This window comes from Arvicola amphibius, chromosome 3 (genome assembly GCF_903992535.2).
Source record: "Arvicola amphibius chromosome 3, mArvAmp1.2, whole genome shotgun sequence".
NCBI classification, from domain to species: domain Eukaryota; kingdom Metazoa; phylum Chordata; class Mammalia; order Rodentia; family Cricetidae; genus Arvicola; species Arvicola amphibius.
Window position 1 is genome coordinate 167224275 of NC_052049.1, and position 14794 is coordinate 167239068.

General features: G+C 46.5%; 1 protein-coding gene across 1 annotated transcript in view; it reads right to left on the minus strand.

The window, feature by feature from the left end:
• The window catches only part of Pccb (propionyl-CoA carboxylase subunit beta), a 50286-nt gene that overhangs the window by 9572 nt on the left and 25920 nt on the right, over positions 1 to 14794 (minus strand). Inside the window, 4 exon segments of the mRNA XM_038323124.2 lie at positions 1340 to 1463; positions 7372 to 7453; positions 9050 to 9170; positions 11690 to 11798. Of these exon segments, the coding sequence (XP_038179052.1) occupies positions 1340 to 1463; positions 7372 to 7453; positions 9050 to 9170; positions 11690 to 11798 (436 nt within the window).

A 14794-nucleotide genomic window follows, 5' to 3' on the forward strand; every position in this document is an offset into this window, starting at 1 on the left:
CAGACAGAATATTGTATACATAATAAACAAACAAATAAAAAAAAGTATATCAACTTGAATAATGACAACTGCAGCTCAGAATAGTGTCCATAAAAAGTATAAAAGTATGAACAAATGTGCACCCTCACCAAATACACACACACACGATTTTTCCAGTTTACTTATATAAAGTCTGTTTAAAAAACAGAACCCAAAAAAACGCAGTCAGCATATCCTTTCATGATGAAAATAACCCAAATCTAGAAACAGGGATAACTGGATTTCCACATGCTGAAGAACTAAGCTGGACCACACACCACACACTAAATTAATTCGCATTCAATCAAACCTAAGCATAAAGGCTAAAATCATATAATGCTTAGAGAAGACACAGGAACAACCCAAACATGGTGGCACACACCTTTAACGTCAGCACTGGGCACTGAGGAAGCAGAGGCAGGTGGAGTTCTATGAGTTTGAGGCCAGCCAGGTATATACAGGGAGAGCCTGTCTGAAAGAGAGAGAGAAAGGGGAAAGAAGAAATGGATGGATGGATGGATGGATGGATGGAGAAAGGGAGTGAAGGATGGAGGGAGGGAGAAATGGGGGAAGGGACAGACAGATGGTCAGATGGACGGAAGTAGATAGGTAGGCAGGTGGGTAGACTCAAATGACCGAAAGCTGCAGCAGGAGTGGCTGGAAACTGCTGTCTGCAGGCACAAGCAGGTGCCTAAGGTCTTGAAAGGTTTTGGGAGCATCAGTGGCCCACAGAGAATGTAATAAACACTGATGTTGTGTGATATCTACTGCTGATGTCCCTGTTAACTCAGGGTTCTCCTGCTTCACCCTACCTAGTGTCCTGACTGCCACACTCAGCTGGCAGTAACACTGATTTTTGTTTTCCAAATTAAGGAAGAACAGGGAAGAGAGGCAGTGTCCACCCATGGTCCCCACCATTTGGCACAGCTACGAGGAGATCCCCTCAGCCAGCTAGGACTCAGATCTGGCCCTGTCACCCAAGGGGAGAGATGCTGACTTGTCTCGGGTGCTGACTCTGCATGTGCAGTCAGTGACAAAGCCACTGGAGACACCAGGAAGACACCAGTCCCCTCAACAAGGAAGCACAGAAAGCCACCCTTAAAATTACAGACCTTCTGATCTGAGAAGGAAGAGGGTACTGGAAACCTGAGACAGCTGTGAAAGTAGCTTAGGAAATATTTAATGCTAAGAGAAAGACACTGTCACCACACGCCTTGAGCTTCTTCCCTGGCCATGGAAGGGTTAAGGCACACAGACACCAAGAGTTCAAGCAGTCTTGGTGTCCAAACCCAATCAGAGGTTTCTGGGGCCCATGTCCTACCTGAGGCCACCTTGGGCTGGTTGCCGACAACTCCAACGGTCCTCCCATTCATTCTTGCAAAGCCAACAACAATGTTCTTTGCATAATTGGGCATGATCTCAAAAAACTCTCTCTCATCAATCACCTGTAGGAATAAATTTCCTCCTGAGCTCAGAATGATTGAGACAAAAATATTATAATAACTGCAGACAGCCTTACACAGAAAACAGAGGGCCCAGCTCAGCACAGTTCTCTCTCCCTTGCTGCAGCGGGTGGGGTGGGGACCCTCTCACATAACACAGCTCATTGTAAAAAAATTCTAAAATATAAACCTGGCATTCATTGTGGCAATTTGCATGAAATAATTTCAAGCTTACATAAAAATGTTAAGGACAGCCAGGCGGTGGTGGTGCATGCCTTTCGACCCAGCATCTGATCAATCCAGCGAGGCAGATAAATCTCTGAATTCGAGGCCAGCCTGGTCTATAGAGCGAGTTCCAAGATAACCAGGACTACACAGAGAAACCCTGCCTCGAAAAATCAACTAACCACCAAACACCATCAAGAATAGAACAATAGGACCGGAGATGGCTCAGAGGTTAAGAGCATCTGCTGCTCTTGCACAGGACCTGAGTTTGGTTCCCAGCACCCATGATGGGCAGCTCATAACCAATTCAACTCCAGCTCCAGGGGATCCAAACTCTCTGGCCTCACAGACACTGCACTTATGTTATACACACACACACACACACACACACGCATATGCACACACACACACACACACACACACTTCTCACTGGCATTTTCTTACCATTATCTCTCCCCACAATGGTCTGGTTTTCATACATGCAGATCAAGTTCCCTGAATCATTTAAGACACAGACATGCTTTTTACCTGAGTCTCGTACTGTATACGCACACAGAAACTCCCTGACATAAGCGCAGTGACCTATGAAGCAGACTAGGGCAGTGTGTGCAGCACTAGCTGTCGCTACACCACCGCACAGACTCGAGCAGCTGGCACGCTAGGGACCCCGTCTCTGGTCCCTTTAACTTTCTCATGCCTCAGTATTCAGCGTCCCTCATAACATCTCTGAAGACAAAAGAGTAAGTTATCGGGTTGGGGTGCCTTCCCGCTCAGCTGTTTGATGACTTCATCTTTGGGATAGCATGGTGATGTCTAAGTGGCTCACGTCAAGTGGCGATGATGTCACTCTGTCCTATAATGGTGCAACCTGCTTGGGTTCTCCTCAACCAAGTCAATGGATTTTCCAGTACAACCAATAAGCATTTCTCCTACTCTTTATCAAAACTTCATCAAAATTTTGGTGTCTAGTGCCAGGTGTGGGGACACACACCTTTAATCCCAGCACTTGGTAGGCAGAGGTAAGATCTCCGTGAGTTCGAGGCCAGCCAGGTCTACATGGTAAGATCAAGGACAGCCAGGACTATAGAAAGAGACTAGCTCAAGAAAAAAATAATCAAAATTTACTCATTAGGCGGGAAATATACCTCAATGGTGGAGCACTTGTCCAGCGTGCGTGAGCAAGTTTAATTTCCAGAACCAACAAATAAATACCATCCCCCCTCAGTCATTTTGTTTAACTACATCAAAAGTCCATATAGTTTAATACTGTCTTTCTCTCTCCCATTCCTTTGACTGTATTCCCACATGACAGTTAATCTTTGCTGCTGGCCTTTCAAGGCAAGGTTTCCTTCTTGGTGCTCCTGGCTGTGCTGGAACTCGGTCTGTGGACCAGGCAGGCTGGCCTCAAACTTAGAGATCTGCCAGCTGAGTGTTGGAATTAAAGGCGTGCACTACCACTGCCCTGCCTGTACGATTAATCTTAACTGTCAACTTGGTTGGACTAATAAGCACCTATGAGATTAGCAAAACTCACGGCTGTGAGTGTTTGCAAAAGTGTCTGTAGAGCTATAGATTTCAGTACCCTGAGCCCAGGAGCAGATGGATCTCCTCAGAGCACGACAGCATTGATGGGGGTAAAGGTGGGAGGTGAGGGGGTCACTGGAGATGTGTCTTTCCAGAACCCGTCTATGCCCACCACCCCGCCCACCTTGATGTGAGCCTGCTTCAGTCGCCAGCGCGTTCTCTGTGTAGTGGGCTAAGTTCCTGAAGCTGTGAGAATAAAGGCATTTCCTTGTTCTTGTTACTCTCGGGGACTCTGCTCACAACTCCAGAGAGTCACTAACCCACCCACCCACCATCTGCTTTGAGTGTATTTCTGGCCTGTGCTTGCATGGGTGACACTTTCCTGTCTTTAATGTGGACGGCGACACAGTATTAACAGTTTCTGCACGCCTGGCAATCACACTCCAGCCACCGCTTCATCCTTTCCACTCCTGTACACTATGTTCTGTGTATCTTGTGATTACAACCTGTGGTGTCTATGCTTTCATACTGTGGGCCTGTACATGCTGGAAAAATTCCCAGAAAGGCAATTTCTGGACCATTATCTTGGTCCTGTATGATGCCAGCTTCCCCTACCAGCAGAGTACAAGAGGAACTGCTTCCCAAAGGATAGCATTCAAACTTCACTTCTGGTCAATTTGACACACAAGAAATAACTCAATGCAATTCATTTTACCAAGGCATGGTTCTCTAACTCAAGACATTGCTTGTTTCTGCAGGGTCTCTTGCTGGCCACCATGTACACCAGGGAGCCAGTCCCTGAGCCTCAAGAGACTCCCCTGAATCCACCTCCCATCTGGAGCATTAGATGGAATTAAACACCTGCTACACGTCTGGAAGAGCACAGCTCTGGGGATTCAAGTTCAGGCCCTCACAGTCGAATACCTCACAGTCGAATACCTCACAGTCGAATAGCAAGAGAACCATTAAGCCAGCTCCCCGGAATTCCACCGTGATGATTGGTCTTGAACATTTTCTCATACGCTTAAGGGCCATTTTTGTCTTTTCAATGTTTCCGTTTGTTCTCAGATGACTTTGCTATCCATTTTGGCCTTTCTTGATTTGTAGGAATTTGTGTCCTGATATCAATACTCTCAGATATGGAAAATGTTTTCTTCCAGTTGAGTGGCCTTTGGCATTTATGCTTCTTCCCATGAACGGTGGAGTTAATTTTTTAGAACAGAAGTAGATATGAATCTCAATTCAAAAACACTTCTCTTCCTTCTAAGAGCACAGAGAGATTCACCTGTCTTTTGTGGAATGTTCCCATGGATTTACTGTTCACATGGAATTCTGAGCCATTTGTTTTCTATGTTGTTGTTTTCTTATAGACAAGATATCTTACTACATAGCCCAGGCTGGCCTGGGGCTTGGGCTTCTCCTGCCTCATCCTCCGAAGCGCTGAAATCACAGCCTCCAGGCCCACATTCAGCTGCCCTTTTAGTCACGTGATGTACAGTCCGTATCCTCCCACCCATTCAGCCGCCCTCTTTAGTCACGTGATGTACAGTCCGCATCCTCCCACCCAGGTTCAGCTGCCCTCTTTAGTCACGTGACATACAGTCCGCATCCTCCCACGTGGCCTCCAGTTGTCAGCATTTTTTTTTTTTTTTTTTTGGTTTTTCGAGACAGGGTTTCTCTGCAGCTTTAGAGCCTGTCCTGGAGCTAGCTCGTCAGCATTTTTTATTAAGAAAAGCAACCTTTCTCCTGGGCTCGGATCTATTTTTACCATCTGCTAAAACTCTCCTGGGTCTGTTTCCAGCTCTTGAGTTCCACTCCGCTGGTCTATTTACACGCCGGTCTCTCACTGCTTTAGCTGTGAGCTTTAGCCCAGGCACGGCTCGTCCAGCGTAGCTCCTGCAGCTCATTCCCAGTGACCCGGAACTAGGGATGCTCTTGTCTCGTTCTGTGAATGTGTTTATTCAGACTGCCTTCAAACCGTAAACTTAGGCCGAGCTGGCACTTCACACTGACCCATGCTAAGGAATGCATCTCCACTTCTTAAGTGAGCCCCTGATTCCCTTCTACATCACCAGTTTCTCTGTTTACCTGTAGTGGTGATATGTTTGGGGTGTTTTCTGAGGGAGGGTTTCTATATTTTTAAGATGGGAACTAAATTTGCCAAGTCATTTCTCTCATGTTTAGTGTTAGGATATATATTCTTCTGTTTAAACCACAGTCCAGAAGTTTTGATACACGGTGTTTCCATTCGACGTTAGCATCCCATGAATGATACGCCTTTAATCCCAGCACCTGGGAGGCACAGACAGGTGAATCTGAGTTTAACGCCACATCTGGTCTACAGAGTGAGTTCCAAGACAGTCAGGGTGGTTACACAGACAGAGGGCCCTGTCTCAAAAAAAAAAAAAAAAATAGAATTCTGCCATTTAGTTCATGTCTTCCTCCAGGAACTGTTTAACAGATGTCTTTCCAGGTGTTGGGGTAGCTTTTGTTTTAGCAGATAAGCATCTATAATCTAGAGCAGTACTGTTTATAATTTAAAAATATTTTCCATTTGTTTTTATGTGTATGACTGTTCGCTGTGCATATGTATGTATGCCATGTATGTGCAGTGCCTGCAGAGGCCAGAAGAGGTGCCATCAGCTCCCTTGGAGCTGGAGTTACATATGGCTGTGAGCTGTCATGTGAATGCTGTGACCAAAACCTGGGTCTTCTGTAGAGCGGCAAGCACCTTAGCCACTGAGCCAGCTGTGTAACCAAGGTTCTGTAAAGGAACAGACCTGACAGTGCACACAGACACTGACAGCGACAGATGAAACAGGAAGGGACGTGGTCTGGGTGTTCCAACAAGGGCTGCCTGATGACAGAAAGGCTAAAGATCTGGTGGCAGTTGAGTTCACAGCTCTCGATGTGTCAGCTGTCCCAACTGATCCCTGGAGAGCTGCTGGTCATCAGCCTGCAGGAATCCTGAAGAAGACGGATTCAATACTGGTCACAGAAACAGGACAGGTGAGCTTGCCAGTGAGACTGGGCGGGGGCAGGCAAAGTCCCCTTCTCCATGTCCTTTATCTGGACTGCACCAGAGGTGTGGCTGAGATTTAGGCTGAGTTTTTCTGCATCAATAATCTGATTAAGAAGATCCCTCACAGGGCTTCTCAGCAGCTTGGGTTTTAACTGATTCCAGATGCAGTCCCGTTGACAACCAAGATCAGCCATCAGAACACCTCTGCAAATTACTTTTATGACATTTCTGTGTGTGTACGTACCACAGGGTGCATATGGAGGCCAGACCACAACTTGCGGGAGCCAGCTCTCTTTTTACCAGGAGGTTCTGGGGTGATACTCAGATCATCTTGGCAGCTGGTGCCTTTACACCTGCTGAGCCACTGCAACAGCCAAATTATTTGTAATTTTTCTTTTATCAAATTTGATGTTTTTCTTTCCGCCCTCATTCAAAATCTTTTATGAATGTTCCCCTGTAGTTTATAGTAAGATTTATTGTCCAACGATACAGAACACAGCCATGAGGAGAGGTAGCCTGGCCATGCCTGCTGACTCCTGCAGGTTCCCAAAATAAGGAAAAAAACACAGGTCACAGGCTCCAGGCCAGGCTGAGCCCACAGAACCATCAACATTCCAACAAGCAAGAACTGCTGGTGAATCTCTCTCTCTCTCTCTCTCTCTCTCTCTCTCTCTCTCTCTCTCTCTGTGTGTGTGTGTGTGTGTGTGTGTCCTGCAAATGCCCCGTAGAGCCCAACAGCTGCCTTCCCTGATCAAACCAAAACACGGCTGCAGAAGGAAGAGGAACCATGCATCCTAAGCCTCACACCCCTACTCTCTAGGAAGACAAGGTCTCCAGACCAGAAGCACTTAACAGTAACACCCAACAAGGATCAACCCTGCCTCACTCCAAGTCAGGATATGGCACTAACTCTGTGCACCTCAGTGCCTTCCAAATCCCCTGAGCTCTGCTGTCCCAACCCTCAAGTCCATCTGAGTCCTCAAGATGTCAGAGCCACTGAATCAGACCAGAACACCCTGCCTGGTGGTCCCCGGCCACTGCATTTCCCACTTGTGCTGACGCTGAGACCCAGTCACATACATCCTGATAAGGCAAAGCGCAGTGACCACGGCTGAGGCTGAGAGAGGACAGGGCGCTTACTGAGTGTATGATGTCCAGCATGTCGTAGGCCTTGCTTGACTCCAAAGGGACGATTGTGTCCAGCTCAGGAACCAGGCGGTCACTGGAAAAGACACAAATGGAGTGAGCATAGAAACCACTGTCCTGCAGGAGCTGAGGAGGAAATGAGGGAAGCACACGACACATCAGCTGGTGATGTGTCCTCACTGGACATCACAGAAGTCACCTTGGTCGTCACATCGCTACACAGAACCTGCCTACAATACCAACTCACGTGACTTAAAAAATATATATAGGAAAAAATAAGATTACTCCTGCTTGCAGCTCTTTCGTTTGCCCTACTGGAATGTTTCCTATGCTGGAGACAGCATGGGCTCTAAAAGGCACTGGAGATAACAGGGCAAAGCCCGGGAACTCCCCTCTGACTTCCTACAGCATCTAGGACAGAAGAGCAAGGAGCCACAGTAGGAATGAGAATCCCCCCACACACACCCCAGGTAAACCAGCTACAGCCCCTTTAAGCAGCAAAGCTGCAGACCCCTGGACAGAATAAATCATCTGGGACCAAACTGTCACACCCTGACCTGTGGCTCTTTCATAGCCTGCCTCTTTCAGCAGGCGAGGAGATCAAGTTAGAGCTTGTGCCCGCTTCACTGAAGAATCCAGCAGATCACACCCCTCAAACCTCCTCTCTTCACCAGGCTCTCAGCCCTTCCTGTCCCATGTGGGCAGATGGGACTACAGGGACTCCTCTCAACACCACCCCCACACATACCCCCTGCCACACACAAGAAGTGCACCCAAGTATGGGGTCTGACCTTGGCCAGGTCACATGGCCCACATGAAACCAACTTCCCAGAAAGCTCTGCTGTGTACTAGACTACCACCTCCACTGAAAATGGAATCCGTACTTCTTATGGGTCACTTAAAGAGCTTCCCTGGTAGGCCACTCAGATCCTTGGGAACCTAGGCCACACTCTCCAAATAATGTCTCTGTCTCATGAGTTGTATAGGGGTGGGGCCTGAGGGCACAATTTCAGGGCACTCAGGGCTCAGGTGCCTGAGGACAGCATCTGACCAGTTGCAACTCTGAACTCAATCAACTAGGAAGTAAGGCCAAGGAGTTTTGTAAACAGAAACAGAAGCAGGGCAGCGGTTCCCTGCTGGGCCCAAAAGTGAGGTCTTCCTTTTTTGAGAAAGGGTTTCTCTGGTAGTCTTGGCTGTCTGGAACTCTCTGTAGACCAGCTGGCCTCAAACTCAGATCTGCCTGCCTCAGCCTCCTAAGTGCTGGAACTAAAGGCGTTTGCCACCACACCAGGATTGGATCTACAGTCTGAGGTTTTTAAAAGGCGCTCAGCAAAGCTCTGCCCTAGGGCCAGAAGCAGATCCCACAACACATCTCCTAAGGCCACGCTGCTGACTCCCTTTGGCTGTTCCTTATCAAGACCTAAAAACCTTCCATCTCCATTTTTGGACAACTCCAAAGGCTTAACCAACTTCTGCAGTCTCTTCCACCCCCAGAGCCAAAACCAAGGAAGTGAGGAAATCACCAAGAACTGCTCCAGTCCCCGGATGCCAGCAACCTCGCCACAGCTGGGACCCTGTTGGCATACTCTGCAACCTGCTCCAAGCTGACCTGGGATCCTGTCAGGATAGAGATGCCAGAAGGCCAGAGACGGACAAGTCCGCCACCACCCACCTTGGGTCATGGCACTCGCGGATTGGAGCTGGGTCCTGGCTACTGAGGGGCAGGTAGTTGAAGAACTCACGTAGGTTACACAGGGCATCCACATCATTGTCGAAAGCTCTGTGGGCCACACCTGAAAGCACGGAGAGGACAGGAGGCCCAAGGACCGGTGGTCAGCTACAGGTGACAGATGAAGACGCTCGCGGGCTTCTCCAGCTTGGCAGACGCCAGCTACGCTGGCAGCTCTGTCCTCAGTCTTGTCCAGGATGGACACCCCATGTGATGCTCCTCTGCCAGCCCACACACTGTGTTCCCTGCTCTGTGAGCAGTGGGACACTACTCTGCACCAGCTCCCCCAAGGCTGCTGACCGCCTCCTACCGAGAAAGGTGCCTGGTACACAATGGGCTTGGGCACACAGGAAGGAAAGGGGGGGAAACCCTGGCCCTGACCAGGGGTCAAGCCATCGTTCTGGAAGCAGAGCCAGTACTCTCCCAGGCCCGCCTCCCTAGGCTATCTGCTTCCACCGCTGCCCCTTACTTAATATCTCTGACCTCGAAGCAGCCAGAGGGAGATTTGTATCTGAATCAGGATGGCAAGGCACGCTTTGCAGCCAATCACTCCTCTACCCTTTGGCCTTTGTATAAGCTACTGCCCATGCCTGGGGTACTTTCCCCTCAATAACCATAAGGAACCTCTTCAAGGATATTCATCTAGCACCCTCCTTGTGAGCACTACCCTTGCCCATGAGTGGAACCTCAACAGCCCAGTGTCTGGGGGTCCATTCTTCTCCCACAGACTCCGTGAGGTTCTTATCTGTATGCTGCACTGCTCGACTCCCTTACTAGTAAGTAACTGCCATGAGGACGGGGCTGTGCTATCTCCAAAGACACATTCCTAGCACCCAGCATGCTTCACACACAGACACGCGATGAACACCTGCTGAACAAGAAAGGAGTAGTCTCAACAAGACTGAATTCTTTTATTCAAAGAGCATTTACAAACTGGCACAGCATTCTGGAAGGCAGTCTGGCAGATCCTCAGAAAGATCAACAGCTATGCCACCCCTACCTGGGCATGTGCCAGCAAGAAATAAAAATGTCACACAAATGTTTGCAATAGGATATTATGTTATAAACACAAACATATATGTTAGAAAACCCCGATGTCCATCAGCAGATAGACAAGCATGTTAGGGCTGAGCCTGGGCCTGGCTGTAATCTCCATCACGGGGGTGGGGTGGAGGGGTGGGTGGTGGTGGTTGTGGAGAACGGTAGCCCTGTGATCCCAGCTCTCAAAAAAAAAAAAAAAAAAGGCAGAGACAGGAGGATTAAGAATTAGAGGCCAGCCTAAGCAACTTAGTGAAATCCTATCTCTAAAATAAATAATTTAATTAGCAGTTATAAATCTATATATTAGACAATCACTCCATTAAAAGGAATGAAGTATTGATTCCTTTTTTGATGAAGATGGGATACTACAGACAAGCCTTTAAAAATACATGGTGGACTGGGTGCAATGGCCCAAGACCATAATCCCAGCAAAGAAAAGAGAGCCGCTGTAAGTGTGAGGCTAGTCAGCCTTCTTGTGTATTCCAGGGCAAGTGAGACAGTCTCTAAACAAAACAAAATGTAAAAAGTATAGTAAGCAAAAGAAGCCACTCGTAAAAGATAAGTAAACTTTTAAATTCGAAAATATACCATTTCCTCGGACCCCCCTTCCCATGCCCATCCACCCAAGACAAAAAGTTTTATTTGGGATCGAGACTAAAAAAACATACACCATGTCCAGCAAGATGGCTGAGTCGGAAAAGGTACTTGTGGCCAAGCCAGACAATTTAAGTTTGATCCCTGGGACCCACATAAGAGAAGGAGAGAACCAATTCCCACTAGTTCTCCAACCTCCACATGAATACTGTGCTGTGCCCCTCACCACATTCACACAAAACGGAGCGTACACCCACGCGCATGCACACGCACGTACACACACACACACACACAAATGCATGCGTGTGCATGCACATCCACACGGAAGTTCATAGAGTAATAATCGGAGAAAGGAAAGGGAATCAATAAGGGGAGACAGAGAGAAATGGGGTGGACGCAAACAGAGCACCTGATCAACATGTATGAAACAGAAACATTTTGTACAATAAACACACAGTTCTAACAAGGCTTTGAAGACATCATTGTCGTATTACTCCACTTACATGAACTGTTCAAAGTTAAGCACACACAAAGAAACAAAGTTGGCTCATGGCTGCCTGTACTTCCAGCAGCCAGAATATCTGGGGTGCAATTGGAGAAGCTGAAATAACTTTTGCCTCAATGCCAAAAGACACTTGATACCATTCCAGCCATTCTGCAAGGTCAGCTGTATGGATATAAATCGCACTGCTATGACCACCCACATGAGCTCCAAGATCACTTTACAGACAAGGGGGCCTGTGAAGAAAAGCTGGCCTGGCACGTGGGCCAGTAATCTTATTAGTAATTATTAGTAGTAACCTACTACCTAAGTCTGAGACTGCGACTCCAGACGGTCCTCCTAGGTAAGCGCTGCTGGCGAAGTGACATTTTTAACGACCTTGGACCACCCTGCACGGCAATGCCTTCTCCTCTGGAGAGCAGGAAGGCCACGGTCACGTCTCTCACCTGACACAGTGGTGTGGGTCTTGGCACCACCCAGCTGCTCCTGAGTGACATCCTCATTGGTAACAGACTTCACGACTTCAGGGCCAGTGATAAACAGGTAGGATGTGTCCTGAAATCAGATTTCCACACCGTCAGACTCAAGTCACCAGTGCTACTCAGGACTTCACTCAACCAAGACCACAAACAGGGGAGTGACGGGGCCCTGATGGCAGGAATAGGTTGGGATTCAAGATGTCCATAGGCTGACTGTGGTTTAAATGAGAATGGCCCCCACAGGCTCACAGATTTGAGGGGGCAATGTAAAATAAATCTATGTCCCAGCCTGGTTTCTAAACCTCCACTCTCCCTCCTGAGAACAGCACTGTCAGTCTCCCATCTGTCTGCAACACATGCGAACATATATTTTCTCTATTTCCTAATACAAACATTTGCCTTTTGACACAATTCTTTATAATTCTTGGGCATATCATCTCTAAATTTGCTTTATTTTAAATAAGTTTTTAAGTAAATTTAAAAATATACATTCTTATTTAAAAATGTATAAAAAATAAAAATAATTAAATATATTTGAAATAAATTATATTTTAAATATGTGTATATATGTATATATATTATAGTTTAGAAAGCATGAGTTTCTGTGAGCACTGTAAATTTTCCATAATTAATTTCCACAGTTTAGCATGATTTAAATGACTGGTCAAATTTCTAGTCTCCTGATAAATAATTCTGCAATAAATCTCCTATTGCAATCATCTGTTTGTATTCTTTTATCTGTTTCTCTAATAGACGGTGTGTATCTGTGTGTATCTGTAAGTGTATGTCTGCGTATGAACATATCTATGTGCATGTATGTGTGTGTGTCTGTGTGATTTTTATTTTGTGTCCTTGTTTAGAATAATACCAGTAACATCTTTCCCATTGCATGTGTGCACACACACACAAGATTTTTAAGTAAATGTTCATAGAATATTATTGATAAAAATTTTAAAAAGAAAAGAACTAACCCAGCCAGCCCAAAATGTAAATAAAGAGCTGGAAATGACAGTTATGATGATAAATACGCAAGGCACCCGAGAGATGAGCGTGTACGAGGCGTCCAGACAGGAGAGAGGAATTTCCTTGCACATGGCAGCACCACACAAAGACTGGAGAGACAGCTCTGTGGTTAAGAGTGGGCCCTGCTCTTACACCAGACACAAGCTCAGCTCCCAGCACCTATGTCGAGCAGCTCACGATTCCTGAGACTCCAGCTCCTGGCGATCAGTCACCCTCTTCTAGCTCTGCAGGCATCAACACTCATGTGCCCCTGACCCCAGACACACATACACAGAGAGTTTAAAAAATAAATCTCTCAAATAAAGAAAAATTTACCCCAGGAAATCAATGACTTTTAGAGAAAAATCTCCTTTTCCTTCAGGCATGGGGTGGGGGAAAAGATAAGAGCATTTCTTCTTTTAAAAGACAGAAAGCATTCAAGCCTTCCATATGGGATAAGGGATGCCCCAATTCTACCCATCCTGCTCTACCAGAGATGAGAGAGGAGAGACTGAGACATGTGTCACAATCCAGAGACACAGATTCACTAAAGATCAAGACCTTCCCAACACTTGGGCAGAAGCAAGCAGATGTCTACAGGTTCAAGGCCAGGGCTACACAGAGACTTTGTCTAAAAGAAAAATGAAATTTGCAGGTAAATGAATGAAAATAGAAAAAGCCTATTAAGTGAGGTGATCCAGACCCAGAAACACAAAACTGCACATTCTCTCTTCGGTTCCTAGGTCCAAACCTTATCTGTGAGTCTACAACCTGGAGTAATCACAGATACCAGGAAAGTAAAAAGGGACCATGGGACAGGTGAACAGGACAAGAGGATACAGGTGACACACAGGGGACATGGGGACAAGGGTGCTGTGGGATAACGCTCTTGGACACTGTAAAGATTTGTCACTCATATTGGTTCAGTAAAATGCTGATTGGCCAGTAGCCAGGCAGGAAGTATAGGCAGAACGACCAGACTAGGAGAATATTGGGAAGAGAAAAGACAAGAGAATCAGTCACCAACTAGACTGAAGCAAGATGCTAATGCCTCACTGAGAAAAAGTACCAAGCCACACGGATAAACATAGATAAGAATTATGGGTTAATTTAAGTTGTAAGAGCTAGTTATTAATAAGCCTGAACTAAGAGGCCAAACAGTTTATAATAATATAAGCCTCTGTGTGTTTCTGTATGTTTCTGTGGGACCAGGCAGGACAGAAACTTCTACCTATGATGGGGGAGGGGGAGCTCTTTCTAAGGTAAGGGGTGAGGGAGGAGAGATAAATAACACTGAGGATGTTTGACAAGGCCTCAAAGAATTATGGTTTTATATATACCTAATATTATATATACCACATATGGTACTTTTATATGTACCTAGCATTATATACACCACATATGTGGTGGATTTATATATACCTAATGTTATATACACCACATATGTAGTGGTTTGAATAAAAATGACCCCATAGACTCACATGTCCGATACTTGTTCTCCAGTTGGTAGAACAGTTTGGCAAAGATTAAGAGGTATGGACCTGTTGGAGCAAGCTCCCTCCAGCCAGCTCCCAAATAATAACATGGAGACATAATTATTATTAATTATAAAAGCTCAGCCTTAGGTTAGGCTTGTCTATCACTAGCTCTTATAACTTAAACCCATTTCTATCAATCTACATTCTGTCATGAACTGCCCATCCATGTCTCCTCGAGTCTTGCTCCTGCTCCTAGATTCCTCCTGCTAAGTTCCCTCTCTCTGCATGGAAGTCCTGCCTAAACCTCCTGCCTCGCAAAATTCGACCCGGCTTTTTATTACACCAATCACGACACTTTCATACTGGGTACAAATATCCCCACAACAGAGGTGTGTCACTGGGGGTGGGCTCTGAGGTTTCAGGACAAATACCAATCCCAGTGCTCATCTGCCTCCCACCTGCAGATCAAAATGTAAACTCTCCACTGTTCCTGCTGTCATGCCTGGGTCACCATGGACTCTCCCTCTGAACCTGCAAGCCCCAAATCAGAAGCTTTCTTTTACAAGTGGCTTTGGTCATGTTGTTTTATGAC